Source organism: Vipera berus, assembly GCF_964194415.1.
Source record: "Vipera berus genome assembly, chromosome: 1".
In the NCBI taxonomy this organism is placed as follows: domain Eukaryota; kingdom Metazoa; phylum Chordata; class Lepidosauria; order Squamata; family Viperidae; genus Vipera; species Vipera berus.
The window spans coordinates 338,105,563-338,120,282 of NC_138202.1; the positions used below are offsets into that span (position 1 = coordinate 338,105,563).

Genomic DNA, 14,720 nt, shown 5'->3' on the forward strand with positions numbered 1-14,720 from the left:
GTTGCAATGTATGGCTGTGAAGAATTGAGGCCTTTGAACTATGGTGCTGGAGAAGACTCCTGCGAGTCCCTTGGACTGCAAGGCAATCAAACCAGTCAGTTCTAGAGGAGATCAACCCTGACTGCTCTTTAGAAGGCCAGATCCTGAAGTTGAAACTCAAATACTTTGGCCACCTAATGAGAAGGAAGGACTCACTGGAGAAGAGCCTAATGCTGGGAAAGGTTGAGGGCAAGAGAAGAAGGGGATGACAGAGAAGGCGTGAGCTTAAATGGACTCCAGAAGATGGTAGAGGACAGGAAGGCCTGAAGGAACATTGTCCATGGGGTTGCGATGGGTCGGACACGACTTCGCAACTAACAACAACAACAACATCTAGTGCCAATACTTTGTTTCCCGAATAAAAGATTCTTTAAGGTAAACAATGCCTTGAACTTCCTTTGAAGGGTTTCATCTGTCGGAACCATAACACTGAACTCAAGGAGACGTGCTCAGCCCAACCCATGCCAGGGGAATCAAACACCTTCCTTCACATGCATCTGCCATCACTTTTCTTGGCAGCGGACACAGCTTTGCTCTCTTATTCAGCCATGTTTCTTGTAGACGTTTCATTACCAAATTAGATAACATCATCAAAAACAACCAAGCTCAGAAACCATCAAGGAACCCACAGTTCAACTGTGAGCTACAAAGCTTCTCTTCTGTCAAAAGCAATAAAGTGTTATCTTAGGGATTCACAGTTTACAAGTAGTCCTTGATTTACGTCTGGTTGCTTAACAATCATTCAATGCTATAATTAAGTTGAAAAATGTTACAACTCATTATAGTTACAATTGCTACCCCACCTTCCCCTGAGCATGATTGCATTCCTAGCACCTGGAAACCACCTAACATTTACAACTGGTTGCCGCTTCCTCTGGTCACATGATCATATTTCGAAACTTTTTTGACTGCCTTCCAGCAATAAATACCCATTGGAAAAGTGATAGACATAGGGCCTTTTCAGCTGCTGCCCCATCTCCAGAATAGTATTCCCCCAGAAATTAGACTGACTCCATGCTCCTGAGTTTTCAAAAAGCTATAAAGCTATAAAGACCTGGTTCTTACAGTTACATTACCTTGTTCCTTTGTGTAGGGAAAAAAATATCTTTATTTGAATTTTTTGATACAGTAATGATGCCTGGGATATTTAAGTTTTTATTTTATGTACTATTTTAATCCAATTACTATACTGGGTATGTGTGGTATTCAGAGTCTATTATGATGTAAAGAGTCTGTAAGCCCAATAAATAAATTAAATCCATAGAAAACAGAATTAAAACGAAAATTTAAAAAATCACAAGTTCATCAAACAAGAAACACAGATTTATTTATTAAACTCATATGCCACCCACCTCGCAGAAGTCAACAGATAGATGGCATCATTCCCCAAGTGCCGTCAAGCCAGTTTTTGCTAGCTTATGGGAAGCCATCAAGATGAACACATGCCTGTCCTTGAGGGGGAAGTGATTGCAAAGTATAGGAGCTATAAAAAAAAGAGGCCAACTGTGACCCCGATCTCCTTTACCTCCTTTGCCTGGGACCACTGACAGATCAAGGAGCATGCACTGCATGGGTCACTTCTATGTGGAAAAGTAGTCCTCAAGACAGAAGTAATTAGTTCATATATGGCTTTATAGATACAGTAGAACCACGATTTTGGATTTCAACTAGAAACATCTAGGTAACCAATGCAGAGCCCACAACACAGTTATAATTTTTGAGTATGTGACCTATTTGCCAACCTGCTACTTTTGAGACCAACTGAAGACCATTTTAAAATGTCTTGAATTCCTCTCTCCACATAGATGCTACCCCTTGTATTTTTCACAGGTTCCAACCTGCTGCTATGACCAGAAGGGTGGTCTCCAGCCATCCCAATTTTACTCACCAAGCCTGTGGCTTCCTCTTCACTATGCCCTGGCGTCTCCACTGAGAGTGGGGGCTCAGATGGTATGTCAGCTGCCTGCAGAGCTTCTCCATAGCCCCTAGTGAATCCCCCTCCTGCAGCAAGAACAAAAGAGGAAGAATAGTTATTGAAAAGGACGCCATGGCAAGGAACTAGCCTGAAGGAGATTGCCTGTAGACAATGTGCATGACCTCTTGAGAAGGAGGAAAAAGAGACTAAGCACAGAATAGCTTCTGCAAGACACAGGCCTCTCTGGATAAGCAAGGAACCAGTTCCTAACTGACTGAAAAGGGTCTGAAGATGACAAGTCTTCTCTCTCCCCCTTGTGATGAATCTCACTCTTCTACAGACCAATTAAAACGTTAACATATCAAATCCCCACTTTTACTGCAAGTACTCAAAACTCTGGTGGGGTAATTAAGCCAATATGATCGGTCCATTTCTCACTGTCAGTACTGTTTCTTCTTCCAAGGGTTAACACTGCTAATTAAGATTCTTAGTGTGCTAAGCAGCAGCCTCAGATTGCCCGAAACAAGCCCAGTGAAATACAGCCAGTGGTGAACCTGCAAGCATCATTATATATCAGACAATAATTTGCTTCCACCATTGTTAACTTAAGATGACACAAAATTCTTAGAGTGATCCACATTCATCTAGTTCTTTCACTCACTGTGAAGCATGCAACAGAGAAATGTCTAGCTCTGTTCTGTCACTGTTTCAGGAAGCTCTGCAGCAAGGTTAGTATGCACAACATGTTTCCACTGGAGAAGAACTCTAGCCCACAGCATCAGCAATGACTCAGGAAGTGCAATTACTTGGCTTGGCTTGCTATCTTTCACACAGAAGTTGCTGTGATTTCACCCTGCTACCAACCATTGCGGTTATGATGGATCATGCAGAGTGGATTCTGCATCCCAGAGAACACCCTCTGTGTGCAGTGAAAGACTCTTTGCAGACCTCTGCAAAAGCACAGTAGAAAGATGGGCAAAGCAAATCTGCTAATCGAACAGTCTCATTTACTTATAGAAAGATTCTATCGCTTTGCTGCACTGCAAATAGCAGTACATTTTCTCACAGCCAAAGGAAACAGAGTAGATCCAAGACAAAACACACATACAAATCCAGAATATGACAAGTTCAAAAGACAAACCCTTTTCTTTCAAGCAGGCTTTGGGGTGAATGGGTATGTACCCCTTCCAAGCTGCATACACCCACAGGCTATTGCCAGTGGCACACCTGGGCAGGTATCTTTATCTGACAGCCCCCATTATCCATCGCCAAACGAATAGCATCAGAGCACTGGAGCAGAGCCAGAGGGATTATGCCTCTCATATGCTGACCCAGCTCCCTCCTCCATTAACTACTGTCCGTATCAGCCATGTCCCCGCTGTCACTAACAATATCATCAGATCACATTTTTAACCTTTTCCTAAAGATGCCCTACCAAAAGAAAGCAAGAAAAAAAAAACCATCAGATATTTGCAAGAACATGGCTAGAGGGCCCAGCTGTGTCTTTTGACTGGTATATATAGTTACTCAAGAAAATGTGGTAGGAAGAACAAGGTAACTCTGCAATTGTGTGACTGCAATCAAATCAAAGGCCCTAACTAAGAGAGCAGGTTGATGTAAATAGAGGCCACTAAGCCAAACAGGAAAAACAGATTGGGTTGTCTAGCAAAAAAACCCCAAGTTCAAATAGCAGAGCTTCCAATAGAATAACTCTGAGATTAAGCAAATGGACATAAAGCTATCTCCTATTAAAGCCAATGACAGAAGAAAAAAAAATAGCAGAGCAGTATTGAAACAGGATTCTGCTCAATTTCCTCCAACAGAACTTGCTTTTACCCAAAGGCAGCAGACGATTTATTAGTATTTATTTGTCTTTCCTCCAAGTGCCCAAGAAGGCATGCATTGTACATTTGTTTTACCATTGCAACAATCCTGTGTTTGAGAAAACCATCTGCCCAAGAGCATTCATGGCTGAGTGTGGATTTGGAGCTGGGCCTCCCAGATTCTAGTCCAATACTGACACTCCTCTCTGATTTACACATACCATTAGTCTTGCCAAATCTCTCCATCACACAGAGTAACCATCATCTCCTCACTGCATCCATTTCTGCTTATTGTCCCATGTCCAAATAATGCCTGGTAATAATGCTTCCTATTTTAATCAAGGAATCAGAGCTGAATATTCAAACTGAATTAAAAATTCTAAGTGGGGTGCAATGACTACCAAATGCTAAGCCTTGGAAATGTGGAAAAACATTTGTAAAGTTTCATGTTGTCTCTGGCTGTTTTGATTTTCTGTCAGATTGTTCCAATCTTATTGGAAGTTTTTCAATGCTGTTCTCACCATTCTGGAAGAGTTTCACAATCAAAACAGGGCCATTTGAGGCTCCTAACCCTTCTTGAAAGGACAAAACTGCTTTGGAACACATCCAGGAAAATCAGGGCAATCCATGTCAAACTATGGACAAAGAGTTTTGAATCTAAAAGTTAAGATTATAACTACTTGGCTTGCTTCTATCATGCTCAATGGGAAGTACAACAGAACTTGTCATTTAAGACTTGCAATTAATTCCCAGAGATAAAACACCAACGAAGAGCCTCTGGGGGAACACTAGTTCAATGCCTCTCAATCTACAGCTCACTTCCAAAGCTGCCTTCCTTCCCTCCTTTAATTTATCATGTTCAAGTGTCACAACTAAAAATGGCTACTGGAATGTTATCAGTACTGAGAACTCAATACAGCAGAGCTGCAGCCAGTAAAATTCCAGGCATGCACTGAAGTCTATCTGGCTTTCCATATTAGGGGGTAGAGAGGAACCTCTCCCACCCAGATTTAGTCACATGCCTCATCTCTTTGCTAGATTGGAAACAAGTAACTGCAATACCCATACCCTTGCTCTTTACTTATAGCATGCTGTCTGTCTGGGTAGTGGGGTAGCATGAACGTTACAGAACGTCCTGGTTTTCAGCAACATTTCTGCTGTTTGAACACAGTCTTTAGTACTAAACACTGTTATTAGTACCCTCTGCTTTGGACTGCATCCATCCTACTTCTCATCACAGGGAATTTGTAAAGCTGAAATTAATCACTGCCTTTATTTTCAAGTCAAAGAAAATGATGTCATAGAAAGGCTTTAAAAGTCCCTGCTATGCTAGAAATCTCCTTGGCAGGTCATTTTAGTGAATTTAATTCATTCTGGGAACCTGGAATGCTAATCCCAGGAGAAAAACAGGGGAGGGGGCTTTGGCTGCTCAGAAGAGCTTTGGTTTATGCCCAGAAATACTCTATAACATGTTCAAAGATTTAAAAGTACGTGGTCTACAGCGGAGAGCTTACTTACTTTGAGCTTCCTGCAGAAACAACAAAGCCAACTTTAATGGCAGCGTCTCAGTCTGTTTCTAAACCCTGAGTGGAAGGGAGAAGTATGAGCAGGAGATGCTGGTAAAGCCAGACTCCCTTGGCCCTACATCCACTCCCAGGGAAGTTAACTAATTACTCTGTAGGATCAACCCCCTACTGAATTTGGGCATGAATTATTTATCAGGTGCTGTGAAATATTCATGGTGACCTATTTTAGTTAACAAAGTAGGCCCCTGCTGGAGGTAGCCTAGCAGCATATACCTATGGACTGCAAATATGGTCTGGGAAAGTATTTTGGAGAAAGGGAACTGATGTGCCAATATTATTCTGAAAGTTTCTTTGTTACTGGCAGTTTTTTTAAATTAAGGTCAGTAGCCACTCATCAATCTTTCTTTGTCACATAAATACTTGCCACTTGTTCCTACATTTGTGATGACCCTAAAAAATTTCAAAGTCTTTCAGCCAGTGAGTTCAAGCATCTGTGCCAACTGCAACAGAATTCTTCAGGCATTTGGCACAGCTGCTGATCGTCATGTCTCCCAGATAAGACTTCCCACTGATCATATATGAGCTTACCCCTTCCTAGTGCTCACTTACTCTATTTTACTCAAATAATGATACACAAGAGCACATAATTAAGCACCCTCAAGCCAAGACTGTGTTGCCTTTTGACGAGATGGGCAGCAAACAAATTTTATAAATAAATAAATAAATAAATAAACAAATAAATTTCAAATTTGAATACATGGATAGAATCTGTCCAGAATTATCTGTTTTCAATCTGGCCTCTCACTAGTGCATTCACTGCTGCTGTAACTGAAGCCATCCACCTTGTCTCTTCTTCTTTCTCCCAATTTTTCCAAGCATCAAGGACTTCTCAAGGGAATTGCATTTCCACATGTATGTCCAAAGTCTGTCCAGAATTATCTGTTTTCAATCTGGCCTCTCACTAGTGCATTCACTGCTGCTGTAGCTGAAGCCATCCACCTTGTCTCTTCTTTCTTCCAATTTTTCCAAGCATCAAGGACTTCTCAAGGGAATTGCATTTCCACATGTATGTCCAAAACATGCTAGCAAAATGCCAGAGGGCCTAGACTGTATTGTGATCAACCAGAAGCTTAGAAGCTTCTTGTTTAAAGCTCTAATAGCCTCTTTTGACTATGACTACTAGATATTGAAGAGGTATCTTTCAGAGTTTTTGAGGCCTGAAACAGATGAAAACAACAGCATAAGCCCTCGTATTACAAAAATGCTACCAGATATCTGAGATAAGTTTGACAATTACAAATCCATAGACATTTCTTCTTCTTTCTTCTTCTTCTTCTTCTTCTTCTTCTTCTTCTTCTTCTTCTTCTTCTTCTTCTTCTTCTTCTTCTTCTTCTTCTTCTTCTTCTTCTCCTCCTCCTCCTCCTTCCTCCTTCTCACATTTTTTTCAGGAATTATATGGAAATGAGTTTATTGTTATTTTATTTCTCATTTTTTTCAATTTTCACTTTGATATACATCCACAGGATTTCCAACTAGTACAAATATGGTCCAACCTGATAGCCCGTGACATTCAACATAGTGCTGCCACCTAATTGGTATGCTCTAGACAGCTACATAAACACACACACATACATACACACAAATATGTATACTAAGCCACAGACTTGCTTGCTGGTCCCAAGCCTGGATAAATGGGGATGGCTGAGATAAGACCTGGCAACCTATTATGCAAAACCTTACCAAAATAATTTTATAGGAAGCCTCTCAAATGAATCAGATATGGTGCCATTGATAAACCCCCCCCCCCAAGTCAGAAGCTATCTAACAAGATACTAGGGAAGAGCAAGCATCTGCAGTTAGTAGCCAAGGCATCATTGATGCACTTGGGGCAAATCTAACGGGCATTGGTAAAGCTGCCCAAAGACAGGTTGGGTGGCAATGTAAAATGTCTGAGGAATGAGCCAGGGTAAATTGGATACCATCAAACAGGAGAGTGCCAGGTGGAAAATTGACTTTCACGGCGTCAGTGAGCTGCATTAGATAGACAATGGCTATTTCCAGTCTGAGGAATTCACTATTTATTACATAGGACATGACATCAGGAAAACAAATGGATTGGCATTTATCACAAGCAAAAAACTCACCCAAGCAGCAGAAAGCTACTTGATGGTTAATGATCACATAACCATCTGAATGTGTGCCAAAGCCCTCAGGATCACAGTTGTCTAAGACTATGCCCCAACGACTGGTGCAATGGAGCTTGAAATAGAGAATTTCTATGCCAGCATTGAAAAAACTCTGAAACAAGTGTCCAAAAAAGATATCATTTCTATACTGTGTGATTTCAATGTAAAAGTTGGCACCCAAGCAGAAAAAGGGCATCACTGGCAGCTTTAGGTTTGGGGGAAAGAATGATGCAACCAATCATTTGGTCAATTTTGCCATGAAAATCGATTTCATATCATGGAAACCAGATTCAAATGGCACAAGTGTCATTTATATACAGTTGGACTTCACCAAATAAGCTGCATTGTAATCTGATTGACTATGCCCTAAGCAGCCATTGATGGACCAGCTTAGTCCTCATTGTTAAGACATATCCAGTTGCTGGTTGCAGTGCAGATCATGAATAGTTGGTGGCTCAGAGCACAGTCAAATTATGAAACACCAAAAAGACACTACGAAAGAAGTCTTGATATCGCCAAAATCCCATCCATGTATGCAATTGAAATGAAAAATACGTTTAAACTACTGGGCACTGCTGAGAAACTGGTTGACAAACTGTGGCAAGAAATTCAACTAATCATTACTGAAACAGCATTTAAATACAAACCATACAAAAAGCCCGAGAACAAGTATATAGGGCTCTCAGATGAAACCATCAGAATAGTTGAGTGAAGAAAAAGCCAAAGCAGCAGGCAAATGGGAGGAAACAAGGAGACTGAATACAGATTTCCAAAGAGCAGTAATGAAAGACAGCAAGGAAAGAAGAGGAATACATCTGTACAAGTCAAAAGGATTCAAACACCATTTACTGCTCACAAAAACATCATCAAAAACAAGAAAGAACTGTCAACAAGATGTCAAGAACAGATGGCGAGAATATATAGAACAGCTATATGCCAGCAACAAGCCCAGCCTCCTCAGGATGATGAAGAAAGGGAAGTAGAAATAGAACCAGCCAACCTTTAGGAATAAGTTTTGTGGACAATGAGCCAACTGCCAAAGAACAAGGCCACAAGTGTTGATCTCATCCCCACAGAACTCCTGAGGCCTGTATCTCCCACAACCATCACAGCCTTGTTCCAGATAACTTAAGAAATGAATACATGGCCACAGGATTGGAAATGATCCACGTTCGTTCCATTCCCAAAAAAGGAGGACTGCAAGAATTGCTCTAATGATCACATAATTACCCTCATGCTATATGTCTCCACTATATGGAGACAATTCCTTCAAGATAAAGGAGTACAGCAAGGTTGCATTCATTCACCTTTCTTATTCAATCAGTATGCTGAAGTGATCATAAGGAAGCTGGAACTTGAAGAATCAAAAATTGGAATAAAGATCGGAGGAAGGAACATCAACAATCTTCAATATACTGACAACATAACTCTCCTCTTAGAAACCAAAGTAGGCCTGAACATAAAAAAAAACCAAGCTTATGACCAGTGTGAGGAATGGAAATGTCAAAATAACAACTGATGGTGAAAGAGATTGAATATGTGCAAGAATTCACTTTTCTAGGATCACAGATTTTATTTATTTATTTTATTTATTTATTTGATTTATATACCGCCCTTCTCCCGAAGGACTCAGGGCGGTGTACAGGGCAATAAAATAAGTATACGGGATACAAGATTTAAAGTTAAATGATTGTGCCCAAAGATTGATCAAAGCAGTGACTGCTGTCCAGAAATAAAACACTACATCACACACTGGGTGTCACAGCAATGAAGAATATAAATGAAATATTGAAAAGCAAGGACATCAGCTTGGCAACTAAATGCAGATTAATCCATCAGAAGACACATAAACAACTTCTAATACTACTCAGAGACAATCAAAAAGCCCAAAAGGACATAAAAAGCCCATAATATCTCTTCAGCAGCAGTCAACACCCCTATGAGCAGAGATTATCACTAGACCAACAGTCAAGAAGTAAACAATACTCCAATCAAGGAACTCCCAATGCAGACAAACAAGCTAACAGTAAACAACAGCCTGATCAAGGAACCACTAAGAACAGTCTCTTCCACACTGATAGGGCAACCACTAGTATATAAAAATAAGAGCACACCCCACTCCTTTCTAGCATTCATGATGCTACCTAGTTTGGTATTGAAACAACTACAAGAAAACCACCAAGAAAATATCAAGGGCCCCACAATTCAACCCTGATCTACAAATATTCTCTTCTTTTGGCAGATTAGTCTCTATTATCATATTTCTCATGTTTGCCTATGATTGTAAAAGTTGGACCATGAAAAAACTAGATAGAAGGAAAATTTGTTCAAGCTGTGGTGTTGGAGAAGGCTCCTGCACATTCCTTAGACAGCAAAGGTGACAAAGAAGCAAATACTGGAGCATATAAAACCATGCATATCACTGGAAGGCAAAATAAAAAAAGGTTTAAGTTTTAAGGTTTATTAAATTTATATGCCGCCCTTCTCCCTTCTGTCTTACTTGCTTCAGCCATGTCATGTTCTTAAACTTGCTGGAAAAGGCAGTTATAGACCGATTTTCTCCAGGAGGATCATTCTGTGGGTTCTTCCAACAGCGTACCCATCACCTTTGTAACTGAGTCCATCCGTCTTGTTGCTGATCATATCTCTCTTTCCTACTTTTCCCAGCATTGAAGCCTTCTCCAAAAGCTAGGACAGCAAACCTTTTAGAGACCGAATGCCCAAACTGCAACCCAAAACCCAATTATGTATTGTCGGGTGCCGGGTGGGTGTGGCCCATTGGGTGGGTGTGGCCCATTGGGTGGGCATGGCTGCAGTGGTAATGGCAGACTAGGTGGGACTAAAAAGTTCAATCAATCAATTCCAACTTTGCGAGATCTTTTTTTTCCCCGCAAGAAGTTGAAATTGATTTGATTGAACCTTTTTTTTTTGCACATGGTGGTGGAGGCCTAAAGCGAAAAGGTTTTATAAAACCCAGCTTGAAGGCCTAGGACTGGCATCATGACGTGTGTGCCCACAGAGAGGGCTCTGCGTGTCACCTGTGGCACGCGTGCCATAGGTTCGCCACCACGGAGCTACGTCTTTACTTAATATGTCCAAAGTGGGATAATCTGTATCCAATGTTTTGTACCTCAAGTAGGAATTCTGGACTGATTTGTTTGTTGACCCATTTGGTGTTCTCTCTCTCTCTCTCTCTCTCTCTCTCTCTCTCTCTCTCTCTCTCTCTCTCTCTCTCTCTCTCTCTCTTCCATAAATATTGAAAAATGGTTTTTGAAAAAATATGCATGTGTCAGGCAATACGCCACAATCAAGACAGAACATGAAGAAACAAACATTCTAGATCAGTAAAGAAGTGAAAACATATCACATACTCTCTCCTTAGTTATTCAACTTAATTGAGGGAGGCTGTACTAGAAGAAGAAAGTGTTAAAATTTACCAGGCAAGCCAGCTTTCCCAAAGGATGACTGTTCTTCAAATGCATCCAGGTTTTTGAACAATAATGTCAAGGATCATTTTCACCTCCCCTTTGTTTTCATTGGGGATTGTCTTTTATTCTTTTCTTTTTCCTCAGTGAGTGACAGAGTCCCTCACTCACAGCTTAAATATTTGGAGAAAAACCTAATTTTCTTATAGGAAGCTATAGCTGATCAACAATGGGTTGATCGTTGTGAACTCCAATGTGAGTTCCATATATCTATTTCTCCTCTTCTCCATTACAAAAATTAGTGTTTTTTTTCCTTTAGGAAACATTGCCTGAGATTCTCAGAATGCACTTTGCTTCAATGACGAAGATGCTTCTTGGCAAACAATAGGTCTCAGGTTAATGCCTACCCTTTCCAGATAGAGCTGGGTCTGTGACTTTGGATGAACTGATTCTAATCAGCAGAGACAAAGACAGACCATTGTTTGACTAGGCATAAAGCAGTTTCCCATGTTCCTATTTTATATCACAAAAAGTTATTAAAATTTATCACCCAAAATATTCAGTACATTCTTGTTACATTGTATAATTGTCAAGGAATATCACATAAAGAAACAAAGCTAATTAATATACCAGCAACTTGAAATGCATTGCGATACATACAAAATAAAATTATATTTTATAGTGCCGCTTTGCTCTATCACTTCCAGGGAAATAATTTCTACAAATGCCTGTGTTAACAATAATTTAGAGCAGCCAATCAGATCTGAGATACTTTAAAACGTTCCAGATTCCTATCCTGTAGCATTTTATTGGGGGCACTGGCACAGACTTAGTTCTGTTTATCAGGAGCAGCTGGGAAATTGCTGTTATGCATCGGCATAACAATGTCATCACAAGCATCTTATTAACAATAGCCTTGTGAACTTCCCATCACTGAATAAGCATCTAATATTTCACAGTTGAGAGGAATTACCAAGAATACAGAGAGGAGGAAGAATGTATAATATCTAATGCCTATCAAGATCAAATCAAGGCTGATGGCTGCATTTGGCTGATTTTGGAAAAAACTAAACAGGATCAAATCTAGTCATAATTGGAAAGGAAACTATCAGGTAATCCCCAAATTTTAGACTGGACTAGAGAGACACAAACATCCCAAATGAAATCAATGGCAAGCCAGTTGCCAAGAAAACAGTATGGAGGGTTCATGTAGTCACCAAGAGATGAGTTCACTCTGTTATGTGCCTTTACATTTTTCTACACTCCATCACTGTAGTAACTAAAGCAGTGTTTCTCAACCTTAAAATTTTAAAATTTGTAGACTTCAATTCCCAGAAATCCCCCAGCAAGCAACTGGGAATTTCTAGGAATTGAAATCCAGACATTGCAAAGTTGCTAAGGTTGAGAGCCACTGAGCTAGAGAATTGCTGAGGATGATTAAAAATGACAGTTTAAAAATCTGAAGCAACTCTCTCTGAGCATCCAAGGACAAGTGCTCAATGCCCTCTCTACCAAAGCCGAAAGAGAAAATAGTTCAGTCACCAACAACAGCAGATGCCTTCCTTACATATATAATTGTACCCATAGCAGGTCCAAGCCCTACCATATTAGAAAGTTGATTTAAATAAATTTAAAACTGGGGTGTAATCAATTCCTGGTGCTTCTCTGAATATATACTGTACAAAAAATTACTCAAGATTCCATATTTTTTTTCTTTTTTTAAACAAGATGATAAACAGTATAATTGCTGTAAGCAGACACCATTAAGTTGGCTTCTGCACTTGGTGACTGGATGGGCAAACGATCACTATTTCAACCTGCTTTTAGTATATAACACTAACTTGTAGAGGTTCCAATAGTCTTTGATTCTGTTCCTCCACCCATTTCTCCTCCCCCCCCACTTTCCCTAATCTTGCCAAGTATAATCATCACCCACCTCATATGTGGATCACAGTACACCTAAAAAGAGGAGAGGGAAGAGAACATACTTTACTTTAAAATGATGTCTTAATTAGTCCATGGCAAAATAAAAATAAAAATCTATATGGTCCACTAGTCTGTTTAAGTAATTAACCATGGGAGGGTTAGAGGAAATCTGCTTTTGGATCAAGCATGGTAAAAATATTATGCTATATAGGAGATAAAGATCACCACCAGGCTCAAGAAAAGTGCAGTTCTGGATTATTACTCAGATGACTAATCTGAGTAATAATCCAGCTGTTCAAATATTGCAATCTGTATCATTTTCACATTACAAACATCTAATATCCATGCTGTTAGGAAAAACCGGAGAACTTCTAAAGCTAAATAATATCCAACTACCTACCGATGACTTTGTTTAGGGTAGCTGTAGTATTCAGCCTCCTGAGGGTTTGCAATGGGTGCAATTAATTTCTAGTTACCATCTGAAAGCAGCACCATCAAATAAATAGTGATTTAACTATTCAATAAAGTAAGCCCATTAAAAAAAACAATGGAACTCATTTCTAAATCAAGGAGTTTTAGCAATAATTATCATAAATGTCTGCTTAAGGAGTGCATTGGATTGCCTAGCAATCAAGCTTTATCATATTCCTTAGCTTGGAAATGTCTCTCCAGGGCATGCCTATTTCTAAAAATCATGCTCTTGTTGCTTTGTGTCCCCCACCCAGCATATGCAACTTTCCTTCTGCTTTTCCTCTCTGCCGTGAAGCATCTAAAGGCACCTGCTGTATTAAGCCATTCATTTATCCCCAATTCAATTTGCTCTTCAGCAGTTTATGCGCTTGGTCCTTGTGATAGAGCAGAATAAAAATATTCCAAGCATTTACGGAAAGCTCATTTCCATGTAAACTACACTCACTATTGTCAGAAAGAAAAGCTGCTATCGTCCTGCATATGCAGAAATACCAAGGATTGCTCAAGAGGGAAAGAATCAATACACTTGCTGTCTATTCAGTTAAACACAACCTCCCCACCTTAGATGTTTAAAATAAGTAACTCAAATGGCAATTATTCTTCCAAATCATCAATAAACAATGCAATGGTAGTCCTTTTTTTCACCTGCATATGGACACAGTTTTGGTTGCCATCGCATAAAAAAGAAAAGAGTTTAGAAAGAAGACCAATAAAGATGATTACGGGACTGAAGGCTTATAAGACGTATGAAGAATAGTTGCAGGAATTGGGTATGTCTAGTTTAATGAAAATAAGGACTAGGGGTGACATGATAGCAGTGTTACAATATTTGAGAGGCTGCCGCAATGAAAAAGGGGTCAAGCTTAATGGATCCTGAGAGGTTCCAGGCAGCGCTGGGGTCCCCACCTGCCTCCTTCGCTCACAGCTCGGCAGACGCCTTAGTGGAAGCCTGGGAAAGGGCAGCCACTGAGGCTCTTGACCGAGTTGTACCCTTGCGGCCCCTGACCCGGTGCAGATCCCGTCGAGCTCCATGGTTTTCTGCGGAGCTCCGGGAGATGAAGCGTCGGAGACGGGGCCTAGAGAGCGGTTGGAGATCCAGCCGATCCGAATCCGACCGATTGCGACTAAGAGCCTATATTAGGTCTTATCTCGCTGCGATAAGGGTGGCGAGGTCTAATCACTTTGCTACCTTTATCGCGTCCGCAGATAATCGCCCGGCCGCCCTGTTTAGGGTGACTCGCTCCCTCCTTAATCAAGAGGTGAGGGAGGAACCCTTGCAGGGTCGTGCCGAGGAGTTTAACCAACATCTGTCGGACAAAATCGCTCGGATTCGGACCGGTCTGGACTCTGACTGGGCAGAGTCTGACGAGCAGGACACGGGCGGTCTTGTCGATATCACCTGGGAGGAG

At 40.6% G+C, this 14,720-nt stretch overlaps 1 protein-coding gene across 1 annotated transcript in view; it reads right to left on the reverse strand.

Moving 5' to 3' along the window:
* LRRC75A (leucine rich repeat containing 75A) overlaps positions 1–14,720 on the reverse strand; it is a 58,484-nt gene that overhangs the window by 20,754 nt on the left and 23,010 nt on the right. Inside the window, exon 3 of the mRNA XM_081312672.1 lies at positions 1,928–2,040. Within this exon, the coding sequence (XP_081168798.1) occupies positions 1,928–2,040 (113 nt within the window). The remainder of the gene's footprint in view (positions 1–1,927; positions 2,041–14,720) is intronic.